The 20,516-nt window shown below is 41.8% G+C and overlaps 4 protein-coding genes across 5 annotated transcripts; 3 read left to right on the top strand and 1 right to left on the bottom strand.

Annotated features, from left to right (window-relative positions):
* The first annotated feature begins 948 nt into the window (after window positions 1-948).
* LOC129586117 (UNC93-like protein MFSD11) lies at window positions 949-4,710 on the top strand. 2 transcript variants are annotated; one of them, XM_055479125.1, is made up of 16 exons: window positions 949-1,223; window positions 1,526-1,777; window positions 1,980-2,052; window positions 2,130-2,167; window positions 2,251-2,293; window positions 2,361-2,511; window positions 2,588-2,623; window positions 2,690-2,878; window positions 2,970-2,998; window positions 3,077-3,142; window positions 3,301-3,346; window positions 3,517-3,596; window positions 3,665-3,833; window positions 3,906-3,946; window positions 4,118-4,212; window positions 4,293-4,710. In XM_055479125.1, exons 2-16 carry the CDS (start codon window positions 1,571-1,573, stop codon window positions 4,446-4,448), a joined length of 1,419 nt encoding a protein of 472 aa, XP_055335100.1. In that variant the 5' UTR covers window positions 949-1,223; window positions 1,526-1,570; the 3' UTR covers window positions 4,449-4,710. The 2 variants fall into 2 exon arrangements, with proteins under 2 accessions (XP_055335100.1, XP_055335099.1); XM_055479124.1 differs by lacking the exon at window positions 949-1,223 and adding an exon at window positions 1,230-1,417.
* LOC129586118 (SR-related and CTD-associated factor 4-like) lies at window positions 4,642-10,396 on the bottom strand. The gene is made up of 8 exons (XM_055479126.1): window positions 10,168-10,396; window positions 8,265-8,699; window positions 8,024-8,196; window positions 7,897-7,919; window positions 7,614-7,673; window positions 6,722-7,546; window positions 6,198-6,616; window positions 4,642-5,867 (listed from the first exon to the last, which is right to left on the bottom strand). Exons 2-7 carry the CDS (start codon window positions 8,295-8,297, stop codon window positions 6,333-6,335), a joined length of 1,398 nt encoding a protein of 465 aa, XP_055335101.1. The 5' UTR covers window positions 8,298-8,699; window positions 10,168-10,396; the 3' UTR covers window positions 4,642-5,867; window positions 6,198-6,332.
* On the top strand, window positions 9,984-15,717 carry LOC129586119 (globin-3-like). Its single transcript, XM_055479127.1, has 5 exons — window positions 9,984-11,206; window positions 14,273-14,350; window positions 14,604-14,688; window positions 15,006-15,062; window positions 15,132-15,717. The coding sequence occupies exons 1-5, from the start codon at window positions 11,070-11,072 to the stop codon at window positions 15,348-15,350; spliced, it is 576 nt and encodes a 191-aa protein (XP_055335102.1). The 5' UTR covers window positions 9,984-11,069; the 3' UTR covers window positions 15,351-15,717.
* A 1,288-nt stretch (window positions 15,718-17,005) lies between these two features.
* Window positions 17,006-19,924, top strand: LOC129586263 (negative elongation factor B-like). The gene is made up of 4 exons (XM_055479378.1): window positions 17,006-17,387; window positions 17,493-18,066; window positions 18,286-19,289; window positions 19,361-19,924. Exons 1-4 carry the CDS (start codon window positions 17,136-17,138, stop codon window positions 19,508-19,510), a joined length of 1,980 nt encoding a protein of 659 aa, XP_055335353.1. The 5' UTR covers window positions 17,006-17,135; the 3' UTR covers window positions 19,511-19,924.
* The last annotated feature ends 592 nt before the right edge of the window (window positions 19,925-20,516 follow it).

A 20,516-nucleotide genomic window follows, 5' to 3' on the forward strand; every position in this document is an offset into this window, starting at 1 on the left:
TAAAAAAAATCTTACGCACACATATACTTACACGTGCAGTGTATGTTTTGTCCATAATACTGTTTTCGGCCATTAAGCGTTTGTCGCTCGAAAATGAATAATAAATAATTATGAAATTTCAAATATCTGCGAATTGCGATCTATATGTATGGGAAACAATGGTATTTGTTCGGGCGCGATAATATAGTCGTGCGCGCTCCGGGTCTTCCGTATTCTATCTGTAGTCTCATTCATGATAAACAAAGTGTGAACATAAAACACCAGGACCACGAATTGTACAACTTTAGGCAATAAAAGAATAAATCTTGTAAATGTTTATTGTTTATACGCCTCTAGCAGAAGAAAACAAAGGGGTGGGGTACGGCGTTAGCATAGAACAAAACAAACTGGAAGACAAGTCTTGCTCCGTCCAGTTCGAAATCCGACCCTACGCTGATCGCAGTACGAGGACCACATTATACTCACCATCAGATACAGTACTTACTTTCGAAGACTCTTCCTGTTTTAAAAAGCACCGGCTGTGGACAAGTACCCATGCACACCACACATGAAAAGTTGGACGCGTACTCTCGCAGCTGCAATGCATGTGCAGTGCTCACAATCAGTAGTATTATAGTGTTGTCGGCGGTGCCCTTTATAATGGCTTTATTATACAGCAGTAAAAAAAACAACTGCAAAGTGCAACCACCGATCCGCACACTTGCAGAAGACACAGACTTCTATATAACACCTCCTTTTGTACAGTACTTATTTAGGTAATGTAAGTATATTATGATTGTAATAATTTAATATCGAGAATTTCTGCGGGGATTAAGCCTTTTGGAAGCCTTAATGGCTCATCAAAACAAAATTGTATAAGGGGCGTTATGAAGGGCTGGACCAACCGTAAACGTCATCGTACAAAGTCACTGCACACTTGCAAACTGCACAGTACTACTTCTATGTTTAATAAGTGCGGTGCTACCGTCATAATCCTATCGGTCATTCATAAGTTTCAACCTGCACAAATATATATCTTCTGTTTGGATCTAGAAGTCATGACCGGAGATGAGTTTTGCCTGGGGGCCGTGGTTTGAGGAAAGATCACTGATAATACCCTTGAACTTCTAGCCCGAATCTGATTCGCTGGACTTCCACGCCATTGTTTCTCCTGCGTAAATGACCAGGCTGCTCTGCTGACTGGGTTTCTCAGATCCACATCATACCACAGTCCACTATATACCGTAAGCCGAGATTCGTGGTACATTGGCATTTGAAAACGTCAACAATGCATTGACTCTTTGTAGTCGACGAGTTACCGTGTAATTGTCAAATTGTAGTTTGAGTTGTAATTTAGTAAAATATTCTCCACACGAGGATGCGTGTCTCAGAAAACAAATCTCGCATATACCGTTTTCCGAGCGATTCTGAAATTAAGGTGCCTCTTTCGTAACATTATTTTAGAATCTTATCTGGCAATGACCAGCATATTCCAGTTAGCTAATGTTGTTCACAGCGCGAACTGTTTGTTTTTCTCTGTTTATAGAAGACCAAAAATCCTGCGGAAGTTGTCAGCCTAATCCCACTGAAAATGTCTGATTCTCCTTCCGTCCACGATCCCCTCGTCACTCCGCCGTCATCCCGTACAGTTACCGTTGTGAGAAATGATGACCCGGAAATCGTTGTGGCACAACCCGTGATTACATGGTGGCGCGATGCGAAATTCCAGAATATTTTGTTGCTGGGCTTTTCATTTATGGCCTTATTCAGCGCATTTCAAACATGCGGATTGATTCAGGTTTGCAACTACATAGCATAGGAGTACGTATTACGTACTTTTGGTTGTGAATTTGCGGTTCTAGTTTGAAGTGGTTTGCTCACGATTTAATTGAGAGAGCTACCGTCAAAAAGATGAATAAGCAGTTTATAAACATCTTAGCACGTTACTTTCGGATTTTTTGCAACTTTGTTTACTAAATTAACAGTACTTATTTGAATAGACCATTGTTCTGCAAAGTTTCTTCGGACCAGATGCCTCGACTTTGGGTTACAACAGCCTGGGTGTTTTATACGGTGAGTTGAGAAATTTCTACACGGTATTGTGGATGATTTATAAGAACAAGGGTTGCAGTTTAACTGCTGTATTTTAGCTGCGTTCGGAATTGCGAACTGGTTCTCTCCGTTTATTGTAAGATATTTGTGTGAAATGGCCATCCATGTGTTAGAAATGCTGATTTTATAATTAGTTTACATCATATTTCTGTCGAAAAGGTATCCCTGATTGGGCCAAAATGGGGGATGGTTGCAGGAGGAGGTAAAAATGGATTGTCATTTTTCCTTTTAAGTTATTGTATCCGAAAATTAGACTTCTGTTTTTACAGCTTGCTATACCCTGTTTATTGCTGTTTTTCTGCATCCTTTTTACGGGACTTTATATGCTGGATCGGTTCTTGTGGGCATCGGAGCGGCTGTGTTGTGGACAGCACAAGGCGTTTTCTTAACTATAAATTCCGACAAGACCACCATGGCCAGGTAATATTTTCATACTTTTTTCTGTGTGCGATGATCTCTGCTTAACCGTGTTATAATTGAAGAAAACTTTCTTCAGAAATTCGGGATTATTTTGGGCGCTATTTCAGTCAAGGTATGTCTCTCACTCATCCTTAAAATAATACGATATTTTTGTGGTCATATATGCTGTGTTTTGCAGTTTTGTTTGGGGAAATCTCTTCTTTTTCTTTTATTTGGGTGGAGCGGCCACGATCGAAGATCATAGCCGATTTGTGGTTTATATTGTGCTTCTGATATTGTCGGCTGTGGGCCTTTTAGTTATGTTCGCATTCCGACATCCGGTCAAAGCTGTGGTTGTTACCTCGGATGAGGTTGTTGCTGAGCCGCGGTATGTTATTGCTCCAATGAATAATATTATTACTTACCTACAATAAAATGTGGGTGATTTGCTTACAATAATCTGGCCCTGTATGTTGCAGGCGTTCGAGGAATCCGTTGACCGCAATAGGTATTCGGAAAATTTCCACGAGAACCGTTATCTGACCGATTAGTTATTTAATTATCGTTGTGTACTATCTTATCACAGCTGCCGCATTCCGAATGTTGAAAGGACGAGACATGCTGTTGTTGTCCATCACCTTTGCATATACAGGTCTATGAACGCTTTAACACATAGTTTATTGGAAAATAATGATAAATTGCTTAATTAGCTGTGTTTTATTCCACAGATTTTATCTTGTTGAACAATTTAAAAGCGCTTTTACATGAAGGAAGATCAGCTCATGTTGCGTAACATCAATTGTTTTGCAGGTTTTGAGCAGACGTTTTATTCGGGTGTTTATGGCACGTCGTTAGGGTAAGCTGTGACCACGAAAGCTAATATTCCTTTCTTTTTCTTTGATTTTAACTTTCTGTTTGATATTTACTTTTCGAAAATATTCTCTGTAATAGGCTGGAGCCATCCACTTACAGAAAATGCTAGCTCGGGCACACTGATTTAAAGCTAAAAAATTACTTTATGTTTAGATACACTAAGCAGTTCGGGGACATACGCAAGAGTATTGTTGGATTGTCCGGTGTTTTTATTGGTGTGGGCCAGATAACGGGTATACGAGCATCGGAAAGTGTTCCAGTTTGCAGAGAATATGTGCTTTGATTACGGACCTGACTGCAGGTGGTTTGCTTTTTGGTATTCTCGGAAAGAAAACGATTCGCCATGGTCGGGATCCTATCGTTCTGTTCGGTTTTATGGTCCATATCATTACATTTTTCTTGATTTTCCTCAACATTCCTTTTGACGCACCGCTGCGGGATTCACAGTTCGCAGCGTTTATCCAGCCGAAGTATGTCTCACGTGTTATGTATTTCTCTTGTTATGAAAAGTGGTGTGCTTTGTCAACGCTCCTGTTTTTCAGCATTTATCTTGGCGTGTTTTGCTGTTTCCTGCTGGGATTAGGTAAATAATTACCGAATAACAGATGACAGTTTACCGAGTAACAGATATTCTTCCAGTACCTGCCCAGTGCACACCTTGTGGATTTAATCTTATTCTTTTTACACTACATAAATTTTGTTATACACTACATATATTTTACACTACATAAATTTTGTTGGTTTATGCTTTCAGGAGACGCGTCTTTCAATACCCAAGTATATTCCTTGCTGGGCAGCGTATTTCGGGCCGACAGCGCCAGTGCATTTGCGTTATTTAAATTTGTCCAAGTGAGTGCGGCAGTTCAGTTTTTCGCAACTTCAGTTATTAAATTCGGTACCGATACAATTGCCGCATTATTGTTTTGTAGTCGATATGCGCAGCCGGAGCATTCTATTACTCATCGGCATTGTTCCTCCAGTATCAGCTGCTAATCCTCTTAGTGATGGGCACCCTGGGAACGTTTTGCTTTTGCTTTGTGGAATGGCGTCATGCAGCCGACGATGATTTGGAAACTAAGGAGTGACCATTTGTACACGGCTTTTTATGTCTGCATTCCAAATCGAGTGCCTTACCGTGCTGGTAAACACTGCTCTTTCCGGTGACTCCGTTAATATGCTCAACAGTAAAATGATTTGATTTTTTTACTTATTTATTGAAACGTTGGCTTTTCGGTTAGGTTGAACGTTGCTTTTATACGTTTGAGCGTTTCATGCCATTACTGTCGCATGTTTATACAGTTTAAATACAGAACTGCAACATGATTGTCAATTAAAAGATTGAACAAGCGATGGACTGCATGCATTTATTTAAAACGACGATCAGAGAACAAAATGAAATTACCTTTGGTGTGAGCGAAAACAGAAGATGTAACAATTATGGTGTCATCCTCAACAGCAGAATAATAAATACAAGCAAAAAACAAATTTGGGTGCAAACAAAATTATTATCTCATAGCAATTGTACGTAATCAACGCGCAACAAACAAACGCTGACTACAACCCATTCTAACTGCAAAGTTCACGCTGGGCAATAACGTATATGCGCAATGGGTGGTGCATTCATCTTGGATTAAAGCCTCTTTGACCATGAAAAGGTCTGGATGTATTGAATCGTCCGCCACCTTGATTGGAAAAATTCCTGTCGCCACGCTGATCTCTTTCAAATCGCGGCCCATCAAATCGCTTATTATTGAAGCTATTATTCGGCTGGCGAAACTGCTGTCGATTGTTCCACGGCTTCTCCGGAGAGCTGTCAGTGCGGCGGAAGGGCGGTTTGAAATGATGCTGCTGATTATCATCGCCATTCTGATCACTGGGCCCTTTTCCAAAGAGATTGCCTGGGTTTCCCGCATTGGGATTACCCATTCGTGTTATCATTGCCAATCGCGCCGCAATATCGGGCGGCGGAGCGAGCAGCGGCGGTCGGAAATTAGGAGGTGGCCGCTGAAATCCCGGTCCCGTGGGCGCCGGAGGGAACATTCCAGCAGGAGGCGGTGCCCCCATCACAGACGGAGGCGGGGCTCCGAGGAACGGTGCCAGGGGAGCAATTGGTGCGTTCTGGTCGGCAATTTTCATAGGTTCATTCGTATTCTGCAGTGTGACTTTAGGCGGAGCTGGATCTGACCACGAAGTCGGCAGAGATGCTCCGTTTAGCGCGGAGATGGCAGCGGGTAGCACATTCACAAGAGAGGAGATTGAGTTACTCAGAGATGGAATCGCCAACACAGGTTGTGGTGGAGGAACACTGATGTTATGAGTGAAAGGGCCAGGATTCGGCCCTTTCTGACCCGACGACAGAAGAAGGGGGTTTATGCCTGGAACACTTCCGGGGAGTCTGGGTCCTGGTGCAACTGCTCCAGGAGGCAATCCCGGCACTGTAGGAAGCGGGGGGAGCAGCAGAGCGTTACCAACCTGAAGTTGTGTGTTGGTTTGGTTCGCAAAAGCTATAATAATAACGCGATATTGATTAAAATCGCCATTAATACAGTATGTTTAACAACAGTACTGCAGGCACACTAAAATCACAGATTCATAAAAATACAGGATGAAAAAACCAGCGGATTATTTCCGACAATTATCAAGGTACACAAGCGAAGAAATTTTGTCCTTAACTGCGGAAGAAATAAAAGAAAGTACGAAAATCGACGGGATGTAAGTATCAAAATGCTACTACGTAGCACGATTCCTCGTGACAGTACGTAGCCCAGTGTACTGGAACCTTTATCAAATCCAAACCAATACTTTCAAATTGCCACTAGTGTACATATTAGTACCTGTCCAAGGATTAATCTTTGGATCAAATCCTATTGTGGCAGAAGTCTGCCATCCAGATACACTGGACACAACTGGCAAAGGAAGGACAGGTAAAGGAGCAGCCGGAAGGGAAATATCAGCCAGGTTTGTCTCGATCATCCGCAGTTTCCTTGTCGAAAGAATCGAGATTTCAAAGCACTGGGGACTGACTCGTCAACCAATTCCGAACCTTCCACCAACCCTTTAGCATTTAATGGCAACTTGTCAACAGGAATTCTGCAAATTCCGGTAAATGAATCCCAGTCCCATGACTTGTAGCCGTCCTTAATGCCCTTTCCAGGGCTCCACGACACCTTCACTTTCTCCCCAAATGATTTCCATAAATCACGAGTTGAAGCACGGGCTGCTTCAGCTTCTGAACGCTTTGCGTATGAGACGTCTAACCAATACAAAACGGTGTTGCATCGACGAAAATAAAAAAAAAACCAATGCACCCGAAAATATGCTACCGTAAGTAAACCATGGCTGATAAGCCAGTACTTACATGCACATCCTCGTGACGGTATTAAGTCGAAAGTTTTAATTTCTCCGCATCGGGTAAGGTCCCTTTTCAGATCCATTTCCACCACCCCTTTCGTTAAATGGCCAATCCAAATTGTACAACTTTTTAGGATAATCGTTGTACTCTCGGGTATACTGGATACTGGCGCCGTGGCATTCTCAGGTGGCAACGACACAGGGACGGAAGCTGCAACGGAGACAACGTTCGGCATCATCAAGCCACTTCCTTCCAAGCCCGCCGATACGGGCACCGCCACACCAGGTTCCTCACTGCCGCCTCGCTGCTTGCGCAATCCCATCATAATTTTGTCCACAGAGAATTCGGGCTTTCCGTTCTTCCCCATCACAAAATAGTCCTCATCGTCGCTCTCCTTTTTCACTGTTCGCTTGCCACCGCGCTCCGATGTCTGGCCTTCTTCGTCGTCACTGTAATCGAAATCCAGCAGGCGTTTGTCAAAGCGGACTTTCTCACCGGAACGACCGGATGGCGATACATCTCTTTCCTTCGTTTTCTCCTTTACGGGACTCTCCTTCTCCACCAGCTCTTTCTCCGGAGACGAAGAAATATTCGACACATTCACTTCAGTATTCTCGTCGTTTTTCTCCGTTTTAACGGCTCCGCTTTCTTCAAATGACTCAACAGCCTGGATGTTGGCGACAATAGGCGCAATTATGTCATCGTCAAAGAAGCCGTTCTCTTTCCACAATTTGAAGCAGCGGAACACTTTCAGTCGGTCTTCGTCAGCGCATTTGGCTGCATTAGCGTATGTTGCCTCGAGATTTTTGGCGAAGCGTTTGCCGAAAACATCTGCAGCAACGAGAATTGAGAAAAATTAATAACTCTGGCCAAAAAGTACAATGTGCAACTTTAGTACCTCGTTCCTTTCCATAATGTCGTTGTGAAAGACGCACAATCGAATCAATCACGTACACTCCTAATGCACAAAGCGAATTTTAAACATAAAGTTTCTAATATAGATATACTGAGGTAATTAGGGTAGAGCCTAAATTTTCGCTTATAGTACGATATGCAGATACTTCAAAAGCTATCATGCAAATGTACAGATATGTATACACGAAACAGCTGGCGAAACTTCACATTAACGGACTACTGAATAGCAATTTACAGTTTCCCGGCAAACATTTTACGGTACATACCTGGAAGTTTATGCTTGGGTGAACTACAATGCAAAGTTAAAAACGTTGTGAAACTGGAGTCAATCAGTGACAGTTTTGGCTCTACTCTTCAAAGCACTACAACCGACAACGTATCTCAAAAACGTACCTTTTGCGAATGAATGTTTCAATATGCATGACGACGTGCTTGTAATATTTCTGAGCCTTGATGGCCAAATCCGTAATCGTATAGATTTTGGAACGGGACACTGGAGTTTTGGCATCGTACAATGATTTAAAAGTCAGTTCGAACTCATACAAATTAGGATCGCTGGCAGCCATCTACGAAAAACATCGTCAAACAGTCTCCAACTTACGCACAAAGTAATGTACGATCTTGTAAACATTACCTCGTTCAACAAGCTGAAAAACAGCAACCTCATCCAACAGATACCAGATACAAACAACTGGCCTGGTAATGAACACGCATTTGCCGCGTCCCTTCTGCTACCACCAGCCTAAGAAACCAACTGTTTCGTCGCACAGTGCAGCTGCACTGCCAGGATAGTCAATACAGATAAGAAGTAACCACCAACAAAATTCTCCAGGGAAAACACAACCAAGTAACATTGACAACAGATGATGGCAAGCACTAACCAAGACGGATTGGATGTCTTACTATGCGTGTGAACAGATATGCAGCCATAAACTTATAAACACTGGAAAACTAAGAAACACACACTTTGCATTTCGTCGCGAAAAACTTGTCTTGGGTTCTTCACCAAGCGAACGCAACGAAGAAAGTAAAAGAAGGACCCAATTCCTCTTCTGAACGGTAGGAGTAACTAAAACGGATAAGAAATAATATGGTTTCACAAACCACTTTTTAAATTGCGTGAAATTTTACGTAAAATTAATTACGAACAGTAAAGTATTTGCTGGTGAGTGATTCAAGATTGAAGATATGCAGTGAAGGGGACACAAACGTCTCGTCGAGAGTCGGGATGCATGCTCCGAAGCCAGATTAGTCCGTTCGAAAGTAACTGCCCTACGTACCTGAATGTATAGTCACCTTTACGAGTGCATTTGGCTGTGTTTACCAAAATTAACATGATAATGTATGTTATTCCAGTTTTTTTTGTTTCTGTCGAGCCAAAAAACCCATAATAATAAACCTTCTTAAACTTCAAAGGCAAAATACTCAATGAAGTAACAAAGAAAAGCAAAAATCGAAATTATCCACTTGGAACACAGGAACATGTCCGTTCATACTTATACGTATTTTCATGGATTCGTGACCTTGTCCACAAAAATGAACGAGCTAACTAAAAATATTCCTAACGGTATTCCTAACGGTATACGTATTAGTCTGGATTTTGTGTTGTAATACTGTAATTAGGAAACTTTTGAGCACTTTTGTTGCATGGTGGGTTGTCGGTGTATTCCGCCATTCCGCCCAAAGATTACGAGTACTGCAATACTTGTACTCTTTGGGCGGAATGGCGGAAGCTAGCAGCTAGCTGCTCTACCATATTCCATACTAAATTACCACCATAATACCATTAATTTATTTTTGCTGAATATCTCATAAAAAAGTCGAAGCGCCAGGACAACCTTTAATAGCATAGCAAGTTAAATTTCCTGTGCCGGAAGACGGCTGTTGGGAACGTCGAATTATGGCAATACATGGTCAGTGCAGTAGTGTGACCAAACCGGCAACTGGTTGGCGTTTAAATATCGGAACGTGTGTAATGTACATGTGGTAGTACGGCCTTGGTAAAATACATACTTACAATTGAACAGCAGCCTGCCAGCATAAGCTGCTGTAGTCCTGAAGGGTATTCCCAATTTGATCATAATGCAGAAACAACTACTTGAAGTCAATGAAGTGAAAAGTCTACGGTTTATCGGTCTGACATTGTACCGTGGTATGTTTGGGAATCGGCAGCCAACAGTCCAGCACAGGACTACCGAATATGGATCTTTAGCTGTACAGCAGCGCAGTAGCTGCATGATGGCGCCGGCAGACGACAGTCGATAACGCCATTATAACGGGATTGACTTGTGCCTGTTGTATACACACACTAGGCAGTAGGCATGCAGGTTTCTAGCGTAAGTACTTTTCCCTGCCTGAAATATCGATGCCGGGATGGGCATGTATCCTTCCTCGACGACGACGACGTCGTGGATGGAGGGAGCATATTGTGTGCTATTACGTACACTTCTGAGCACATCTATGGCCAGTGCATTGTGCCTCGCAGAATACGTATCAACTCTTTTCATTCTACGCAGATGAATACAATTCATACTTACAGCAGAATGCTGGTCCAACACACACACATGCCATCAGTACTTGTGTGGCTGTTATGAATAATTCCATGCCGCTGCACTCCCGGCATTGATCAGTGGGACGCGCGGGGAAACGAGAGGGAAACGCGATCGGATATATGTCGCTGGTGGCGCTGGCGCACTGCAGCAAGCACAAGGCACAGGCAGCTCCTTTCCCTTCCCATCTACAGCAGCTAGCAGCTCGGTTCTAGGTATATTGAATCTAGAACGGAGTTTCTTTTGCTCGTCCCTATCCATCAACGCAACACTATTTGAAGCGGTTGTTGGCTGTGGATCTCTAGTCGCGGGGATCAGCTACTCTTCCGAGCGCCGCACTATAATGCAATACCCAAAATCACATCCTGTGATGCGCACATAGTCGTTTGACAATACCGCATGCACAGCGCACTGAACACTCCAGATCAGGGTTTTCCTGTCTACTTGATTCTCTTGTTCATCCTTGGGAATCTTTACCAATTTGCATGTAATCACGCTAATTTAGCTACCGGTACGGAACGGTCGCTAACGACCAGATAATCGACCAGATAATTGTATATACTGCATCGTTGTTCGCATTGTGCCAGTTTATGTGTATGATCGGGCATGTTTTGTTTTCTGCACATCCTCCCGGAATTATTATAACCCTCTGTCCCATAATTACCTCAATGTTTTATTGGTGGCATCAGCTGTGTCGCTAAGTTGTGATTAACCATATCCCCGTCTTGCTCGCTATGGGAAACCTATGAAGGGAAGGAATGGTAGTGCAATATCTGCGATATCTGCTAGCGCTGCCTGACCCGTTAACGTTGCTGCGTTGTTTGCCATCTTTTTCCGCGTACTGCCCTTGTCGTCGCTGATTCACAAGTTTGCTCAGAACAGCATGCCCCATGGGATCCAAACCATCTAAATCTGCGTCGAAATCGAAGGATAAGAAGGATTCGAAGTCGGGCGGAGGCGCCAACAGCCAGTTACCTGCTCCAGCTGCCGTCCCTGCACTTGATCCCCGGTTTCCGCTTTCAGCCAGGTACAAATTATCACCGTGACTGTTCGCATTGTGCACTGCAACCTGAGTACAGTAGTGACATGCTTTAGGTTAGGGAGCGTGGTTTCAGACTACAGCTATATCATCAACATATTAAATACAGTAGTTTAATTATGGAAAAGGTGATTACTGTACTGAAGAAACAGGCATGTACTTAAGTACAAAATTGATATCGGCATAGCCTATATTTAGTATTACTATCGCAAATGAGTGAAATTACATATGAATTACACATCTGCACGTAGAATTGTTCCATTAAGTACACGGGAGGCTTTTGCAAGAAAAAACAAAAGCTCAAGAAAAATCGTAGTGTCATTTTATCTATAAATTTTGTAATGCTTACTTCTTCCAGACATGATTGTTTGTTACAGTTCGAAAGTGCCTGCCCTATTCTAGACTGAGGGCTCACTATATTAAACTACGTACAATCACTTTACAGTTAGGTGGATTAATATTATGCATATTCAGTTATGTAGGGATCTATAGACTGTGGACAATAAACCAACAATTATAGCAGATTGCGTATGTGTGGTCACTACATGGTTTCGCTCTGTCGGCAAACCACATTACGCAAATCACAGGATCCGGTAGATTGAAACTTTAATTTTTCCACTCTATTAAGTATATGGCAGATCTTTTCGCTAAAGCAGCATAAATCTTTCCCCGCGCAGCAGCTATAATTTTGCAAAACCGTTAAAAGAAAATCATTAACTGTATTCTGATACATGCATATAATTATCTGATAATTAAATTATTGATTTTCTGTGCGACTGTAGGCTCCATTTACCGTCAAGTCGAAATCAGTACAAGAGAAGCATTTACGTATTATTACGGATACAGACAGTTAAATTACTAGCCAACGGCCGATATTAGTTATTCGGGCAGACAAATTCAGCGTCATCCACGTAGGGGATTTTCTGAGTTGAATTTTTTTCGACCCTTAATGTTTCTTCTAAAGGAGATCTACCTGAATGAAATGTATATTGCGATCGATACCATCGTTACCAAATATTTCTCCCCACAACTTCTGAGTTTCCGATTTACATAAAATTAAGTTTTGGTATCGCTGATATTATAACTACATGGTGACCTGAAAAGTGATTCGACAAACTAACCGACAACATAATCTGCCTATAAGACAAGCAAATTAGCTGTTATCCTGTTGGTTCAACGATTGGGGAAGCTTGCGGCTGCCTTCCTAAACTGAGTGTGTATCCAACTATCCAATTTCTTGCTTTCGAATATGGGTAGGTTTGTTTTATAGAAATCTGATTTAAAAATAATTGTAACACGGGTTTATCACTGCGTAATAGCGTACGTAAAGTTCACCACTGAAGAAAAAACATTGCTTAAACCAGGTGTGACTTGTGGATCATATCACAGCACAAAAAATTTTGATTCGTTGTTTGCACACGCTTTATGGCAGCCTGACCAACACCAAATTTGGTCTCTGTTGAGAAAAGGAATAACAACGCTTCCGGCCCGGTAAATAATTTTAAATAAAAGTAAGCATTGTGAGGGTTAAGATCAGCAGTGTTACAGCGTACAAGCAGCAGTGGTAAATAAATTTAAGCTTTGAATGTACCCGGAAAACAGTGCTGTGTAAAGCATAGAGTGTACGGAACGACGCCATGCACAGTTCAACCATTATATTACTACCCGTAGTAGTAGTAGCAGAAAAGGCGCGCTCTCGGAAACATGTGGTTTTCATTTGGATAAAGGGCAACCACGCTTTTTGCAGAATTTTCTTTGCAATTGGATAATAATTTTCTTCGTCTTAAAGGGCTAAGTTGTCGCACTTCAAAATGTGAACAAAATCGTTAGAAAGCACGAACTATTTTTCCAGATCGCTATTGTTGATCAGGTCTCCGTAAGCTGCAGTGGGTGTGTTGTCCGTAACATCGATTCCGCATTCGTTAACGACTTCCAGGTTTTGAAAACTTCACAAAAGCAGTTCTTCATTAACACTGCATATAAAATTATGCGTTAAAGAATAGACACAATATCACCGAAGGTCTTTGAGGGCACTGGAGGCATGTTGCACAGAAAATTTATGTACATGTACTGTAGATACTCGTATGACATGCACGTGCACATTAAAAATCTGTAACGATATGTATTAATCATAAGTAAATCTTAGCGGCTTAGGTTTACTGTAAAAGCCAGCCAGTATATCCCAAGACCCTCAACAGCAATCTCTGTGACAAAATCAGCTCACATTTACAGGGAAGAAAAAACGTAATTGAGGCTCAGCTGCCGTGGATTTTGCATAAAAGACTAAGTGCAATCTGCCCTTACCACCACTGTATAGCAACATGCTATCTAGGAGCAATATTTTATATGTTTGATCTTCGTGATGTACTTTTGACAGAAAAGAAGATGGAACGTTTACGCTTGATTTAAGAACTAATGACGAGACTGATTTGACGTGCGATAAAACTATTTACGCATTGATCATGAGCTAACATTTCACGATCAAGACCACATCTTTGTAGCTGTTTTATGTTTAATTAGGGCTAATAAAACACAATGTATGCAGAACATATATGACGCGCAAGTTGTGTATTTAATGTTGGGAATGTCATTCCGCTAAAGTATTGCACGAGCTTTCCACGTTCGTTGTTCATTTTCGCGAGATCGATACAGCGCGGCTTCTGTATTGTTATTATTAAGTACTGTAATATCTATATTGCTAACACCTTTCAGCACAGCTACTTTGCACATGCATACAACTAAAGCTAATATCACCGTACGCATGCATATGTACTTGTAATTCTTTTGAATCCGCAACATTTATCAAACGGATTATATTCGAAACCGTAATTCACTACTTTTGTTTTTCGAGGTTTCGTCGCTGTTGCTTACACCGCTATTTTCTTGGGTATTTTATCGGTACTTACAATTATCACGTACGCTAAAGAATTTGATGCACCATTGTCAGTATCAAGCAACAAACTGATAACACCAAAAATATAAAGATAAATTTTTAAAGGAATCCAATATTTCTTATGTTAAACGTACTACTATAAAACCTGGAAATATTTTCAGAGACAAGTTTAGCTTGGTCAAAAGCTGGAAGAACGTGAACCGCAATTTGGACACAACGGGGAAGGAAATGATGATAAAGTAGGTTCCGAATACTCTGACAGCTGGATTAGTGGCAAAGTTAAAATATCTAATATCGCTCTTTTAGCCATATCCGCAGCCCTCCGTTAAGGCTGACATTTGTTTTGTATTAGCGTAAATATTGTAATACTTTACTGACTAAAGTTAATCCATTTAGTTCTGTTCTGTGCGTCACTACCTTATGCTTAATGTGTCGGTAATACGGAGTGTACAGGAACGCGTTTATAAAAACACTTACACTGTGATTTTTCAGACTTATTGCGGACAACGATGACCTTAAGCAATACTTTCCCAAATTTAAGGACAAAACAGGAGATCAACTTCGTTCGAGCGAGGATGTAAGAACGCAAGTTAACTATTTGTACTTTGTTTTATGCTTTTCACTTGTATGATTCACATAATTTAATACTGATTAAATGCTATCCGGAAACAGTGCATGCTGGATGCATAATTATTATAGTGTAATACCATTTTAGTAAATGGAACATACGACTAAATTACCAAGGTCTTGCTAAGAAAAAAACATAAGAAATCATAAGAAAAACAGAAAAGGAAAAACATGCGTAGAAAAACAGCATTTCAGAAATCATCGCGAATAAGTTTTAAGTGATGTTCTCTGAAGTAATGGCATATGTGACCGCGCAGTTCTTTGCAGTTTGAGACGCTGGCTGTACAGCACATGACACCTTACGATCAAGCTATTTTGGATGTGGTAGGCTTTGTATAATTGATTTACTGCTCATGCAGCATCTGCCGCACATAAATTCTAACTTCGTTGTAGGATAATGTTGACGCTTTAATATCAAACCTTCAAGCCGTCGGGAAAGGGCACAAGCAACTGGCGAATTTTCAAGAAGAATATTTTACTCGGATTGAAAAGTGTCTTCTTTTCGCCTTACAGCAGACACTGGGTGATGCATTTACCGATAATATGGATAGAATTTACAAGCAGTGGCTAAGCTGGACTACTACGCAGATTCAAGGCGGATTTCGCTCATGATTTAAAATGGATTACAAGTCAAACTTTCCCGAAGTACAGTGGCCAAGGGTGCGAAAGTTATTTCATGTTTTTGTTAAGTAGAGGGCGGATTACAAAGTTTCCGCCACTGCGCATTTTGCGTTAATGTTCAGTTCCCGCCCGTGCACGTGGTGCGAATGTCGGTATGCATAACTTAAAAAATGCCGTTAATATTTTTGGAATTTTCTGAGTTGCTGTTGATCTCTTAGTTTTTATGTCAAGCTGTCTTAACTGTTGCACCGGTCCCAGTTACCGCGAAAATGCTCTTGTGGGGACTTTACGTATCTGTTAAAGTTGGTACAGCTGTAATATTAAGTCTTTGAGTGATGTGATAAACAAATGAGCGTTGCCGTACACCTGCCTCATCTACCCACATTGTCGAATAAATTAATTACATAATCAAGTTGCTGATAATTATGTATAATTATGTATTAATTAATCAAGTTGCTGTGGACTATCTGTGGACCTGTGGTGATCAGCCCATGTGGACAGCTAATAATTACCAATTCCACCGCTAACCGCACCGGTTGATAAAAAGACTAAGTTTATTAACTAATTATTATTAACTAATTATTAATTATTTACTTTAGATGCACAGATTAGTCAGAATTTAATTGCATGCAGTTGAATCTCTGGGAAGTTGTTGGAAGTTAATGTGAACTCTAGCTACCAAAGCAATTAAGACTTTGAGCTACCTGTATCTGCAATTCGAATATATAATATCATGTAGCCTATATGTGTATAATTTGCACGAATAAAGTATGAGTACAAGTTAATCGCAAGTTTTCAAAAAAAAACCCGGTGTGGTGTTAGCACCTTAAGTTTCACGATAATTTCTAAATTCATGGGACCTGTCTGAATTCCGATTGCGAACACTGGAACGAAAGATTGGTTGCAGATGCTATGCCCTCGACAATGCTAAAGGTCACGGAATCCAGGAACTTGAATTGCCCAAGTTCATTGTCACAGTTCATACTGCAGATCTGATGTTTTATCGCGGTCTTACTTACTTGTCAATAAATATTAGTTTAAAAAGTTTAAAGCTTTGAAAACCAAGAGATAAATCTGGTGGTAAATAAAAACAAACTTTATTAGCCTTAAAATCGCGGTGATAAGGTAAGAACTAAGAAGCACTAGATATTATACGTATCCGTCCGGAGTCGCTTTGACCGTTATAAGCGGGAAGTTCGAAAAACGTGTACTTAATTTGTAAACTTTGTAAACAGTTCAGCTTCAACGCTAAACATTTTGTCTGCCATTCCACTATATGATGCATCATGCGTGGCTACAGTGTATTGTTTATACTCGTATCTATATACGGTTTAATGCTATGAGCTCACATAAATATTTCGAACATAAAATAAATGTGGCGGTCAAGAAGACGGACGGGCTTGAGCGTGTAGTATACAAATCTCATAATTAATCGTCGTTTGTTACTATGTATAAACTATAAAGTAAGTAAAATTTACTAATGCAGATACAAGGTTATGAAGTTTCGCCTTTGTTTTGTAAAGTTTTGTTTTGTGCTGGTTTCAGTACCACGTAACCGTCACAACAGTGCGGCTGAACGGTTTTCACGGAATACGCACTTGTACGGTGTTGTAACTTGTAATCAATATCAAAGTACTGTACTGTGATCGTGAAGAGCAGAAAGAATTTGAGTTACTCTAAACAGTTTGTTTATTACTCTAAGTAAAGTTTCAATCAACTTTGGATTGTTATAATCGTAAAATTTGTTTATGATCTCTTTGTCTGTAAGTGAAGGATATGCCCTCCAAAGGTAGGAAAGGCGGTCGCAGTCGAGCCAAGGGAAAAGCTAAACCATCACCCAAATCCTCACCGAAGCCATCGAGGAAACCTATTGCAAAGTCTCCGAAATCTCCCAAGTCGCCGAAGGCGCGGTCCACTGGAAGGAAGAAAGCAGATAAAGCTGCTCCGACGAAGAAGGCATCGCCAGCCAGAAGTGAACATGAGCCGCCCGCGAGGACTGCGTCCCCTCCGTCGCCCGATACAATCAAGGTAGCCTACGTGCTTTTCCATTTTCGGAATTTTGGTTTTTATTGTAATGTTTTTGTGATCGCTTCGTACCAGTCAGACATGAAACTCATCGTGCGCGGATTATAGAATACAGTCAATAGTCTGGAAGAAGTTTTCGGGCGTCGCGGCCCGAAATTCCTGCACAAAGCCTTGACAACGTGTCAGGATCCGCAGGAAATGCTGCAACAGTTCCGCGACGAAGAAGGCGTGCTGGTGCCCACGCTGAAGCCCGCCGTGCAGTTGTTGGACCTCCTGGACGTTAGTCGTCTGCATTTCCATACGCGTTCCGCGGAGCAGCTGCGGCAGGAGCTGATCGAGCGCATCAGTTCCGTAGCGAAGGATGCCAAAAAAGACACGAATAAAAAGCGACTGGATGAGTTGCTGGACAAATGTTTCGCTGGATTGAATCTCCCCCTGGTGCGACCTGTCGTACTGCACCTCCTCCGCAATCTGGAGACCGTCGATGCCAAGTATAAAAAGGAAATTATGAACAATAAAGAACTGTATGATGTGTGCGCGATTCCGTTGCGAAGACAGTTTTGGATGGAGCGGAAGGATTTGTTTGAGTCCGAAGCGCTGCCGCTGGTGGAGGGATACGTTAGTAACCGCGTGCAGAGCATGTTCGAGGTTAATAACAATAACAGCCTCTACACTATCGCAGGTAAGATTTGGCTGCAGTTTTTAGTGGGGAAGTGGTGTTCCTGGTACCTCAGTATCCGAATATCAGTGACAACAATAAGTTTTTTGTGCGTCGTTTTCGTCTTTTTTTAAATTTATTTTCTGCGTGCACGTTACCATCCTTAACTTTCCTTGACGGTGAGCTCCCTGTGTACAGTTGGTAATTATTCCTTACTGGTGCGCTGAAGAATTATTTTTCCAGGTAATATTCGGCGGCAAGATACAAACCTCGTGCGACTAGTGGAAATTGTGGGTGATCAGACTGCACTGTACAAATCCGTCAACGATCTCATAAGAAAACGATATTCCGAATCACTGAGTCCGCACTACGGCACGCTTCGACTCGATTTTCTGATTATTATGCATGACCGCCAACCGCAGATGATCGCCTCTGCCGACAGTTTGGCTTATAAATTCGCATTTTGCATCGACGCGGGAGTTCGGGCGCGACACCTGGACGTCAAGCGCAGCAAGGATATTGTCGGCGTGGTCGACACTTTAAAGAAGAAGAATCCCCTTTTGTGCGACTTGGCTATGATGCTAAGTGATCCACAGATCGTCTATTTCAACGCCACCAGTGCTGTGCGCATGGTTCAGGCTGTGGTCAACCAGGAAGTGCTGCCGAGAGATAACAACATGTTGCTCTTTTTCCTTAGGCTTCTGGGTATCGGCATCCTTGCCGGTGATTTTGTTACCGATAAAGTAAACAAGGAGCCGAAGCTTCCCATAGATATTGCCTGTGAATTTGTGCCTCGGCTGTGTAGTGTGATGGTCTCTTTGGCTGCCAAGAAGCTGAATAGTGAAAAGGTGAAGCTGGCTAAGGTCGGTGTGGATGTGTTGGTGCCCATGCTGGAGAAGGATCCTGTTAGCGTGTGGCTGATTATACAGTGGATAGCGTATCTGTTGCGGCAGAATGACTGGGACACAGTCATCGGTTTGATCCGCTTGTTTCCTCGGTTTGTCGGGCAGATGGCCACCAAAGAGGACCATATTATGCACAACATGGTCTCCGTTATGTCGGTGACCTATGCCTCTCAGGAACAGCGTTGGCCGACAAGTTTTGCCGACTGTGTCTTCTATGAATACTTCCAGCTTCGCACGGCGGGACCACGGGAAGTCAAACACGCGCTACGGTTGCTGTATTCCGTGTACGCCAAACTGGAGCCGCAGTATCGGGATGAACTGTTATCGTATGCAGATGCACACGTGAGTTTTGATCTTCGATTGCGTTTTTATTTTTGTTTTGGTTTGGCAAAATAAACCGTTTTGCTTGGTAGATGGACGCTGACGATGTGAAATCGCTGTACACCGTAGTCAAGGCGCGTATTGCTACGTCGGTGCCTGTGTCTTCATTTCGAGCCGAACATCCATCCACACCGTATGCCTCCCTAGAATTTGCATTTCCAGCAATGACGCCTAGGCAATAGAAGTGCACCATTTTGTGTATATGGAAGAGTTTACCGTAATACGCGGAATTCAACTGTGATTTTATCTTTTAACGATTTTTTATTGGTGCAATGTGACCAGAATTGTAAACCTACCCGCACTGAAACTTTTATTCCTACGGCTTGGAAGATTAAGAACAAAGAAGGAACATTTCTGGCATTCAAAATTTATTTACTTTGAGTTCCTCACGTTTTAATTTTAAGTATTTCATATTTTTATCAATTATTTTGTCGTCACCTCTCCGGCTACCCTAGTCTTGATCTGTCCAGCCGGCATTCACTAGGCTGTTGAGATGGAAGAGTGGATTCACTCATAATATGATAATACTAATTGTAAACTCGTTTACTACCGTAATGTCCCTGCCTCTTGATTTGTAAGCACGAATGCACGGTACCAAAAAGGCAAAAACATCCGAATTAAGAGTGAGTGTGCGAACAATGAAGTCAATAAATTTTGTTTTTTTTTAATTTTTACACTGGCTTTAATCGGAATGCATAATCTTTAAATCTGATGCGTGAAAATGGAATTTATAAACTTTTGCCTAACTGGTAAGCCTACCTGTATTTACTGTGTTAGAGTATCTTGTGAGATTGAAAATAACTACCCTATATAGCTAGCGTGAAAAAACTACCCTAGCGTTAAATGGTGCAATTACGCTGTTCCCTTGCTTAACCCGAGTGAGTTGAATTCAGCTTCGCGTAGTGCTCGAAGCGCGTATAATACCATGAGGACGCTAGGTGTTTTTTATCGCTTCTATAAAACTATTCGTATTGGGCGTTTGCATTGGTAAGGTCAAAGGAAATCGTACTTTATGGCAGTACCCACTGCCAAATTTGGTTGTGAATCTTTGTGATTGACCGATCGGTAAACTTTCTTGATCAATACTGTAGAATCTGTACTGTACTATATTCTGTATGTAGATATTCACAGTCATCGCATTTCAGCAGATGACCACAACTTGAACTACTCATATTATTAGCAGAGGCG

This window comes from Paramacrobiotus metropolitanus, unplaced genomic scaffold (assembly GCF_019649055.1).
Source record: "Paramacrobiotus metropolitanus isolate TYO unplaced genomic scaffold, Prichtersi_v1.0 Parri_scaffold0000020, whole genome shotgun sequence".
In the NCBI taxonomy this organism is placed as follows: Eukaryota; Metazoa; Tardigrada; class Eutardigrada; order Parachela; family Macrobiotidae; genus Paramacrobiotus; species Paramacrobiotus metropolitanus.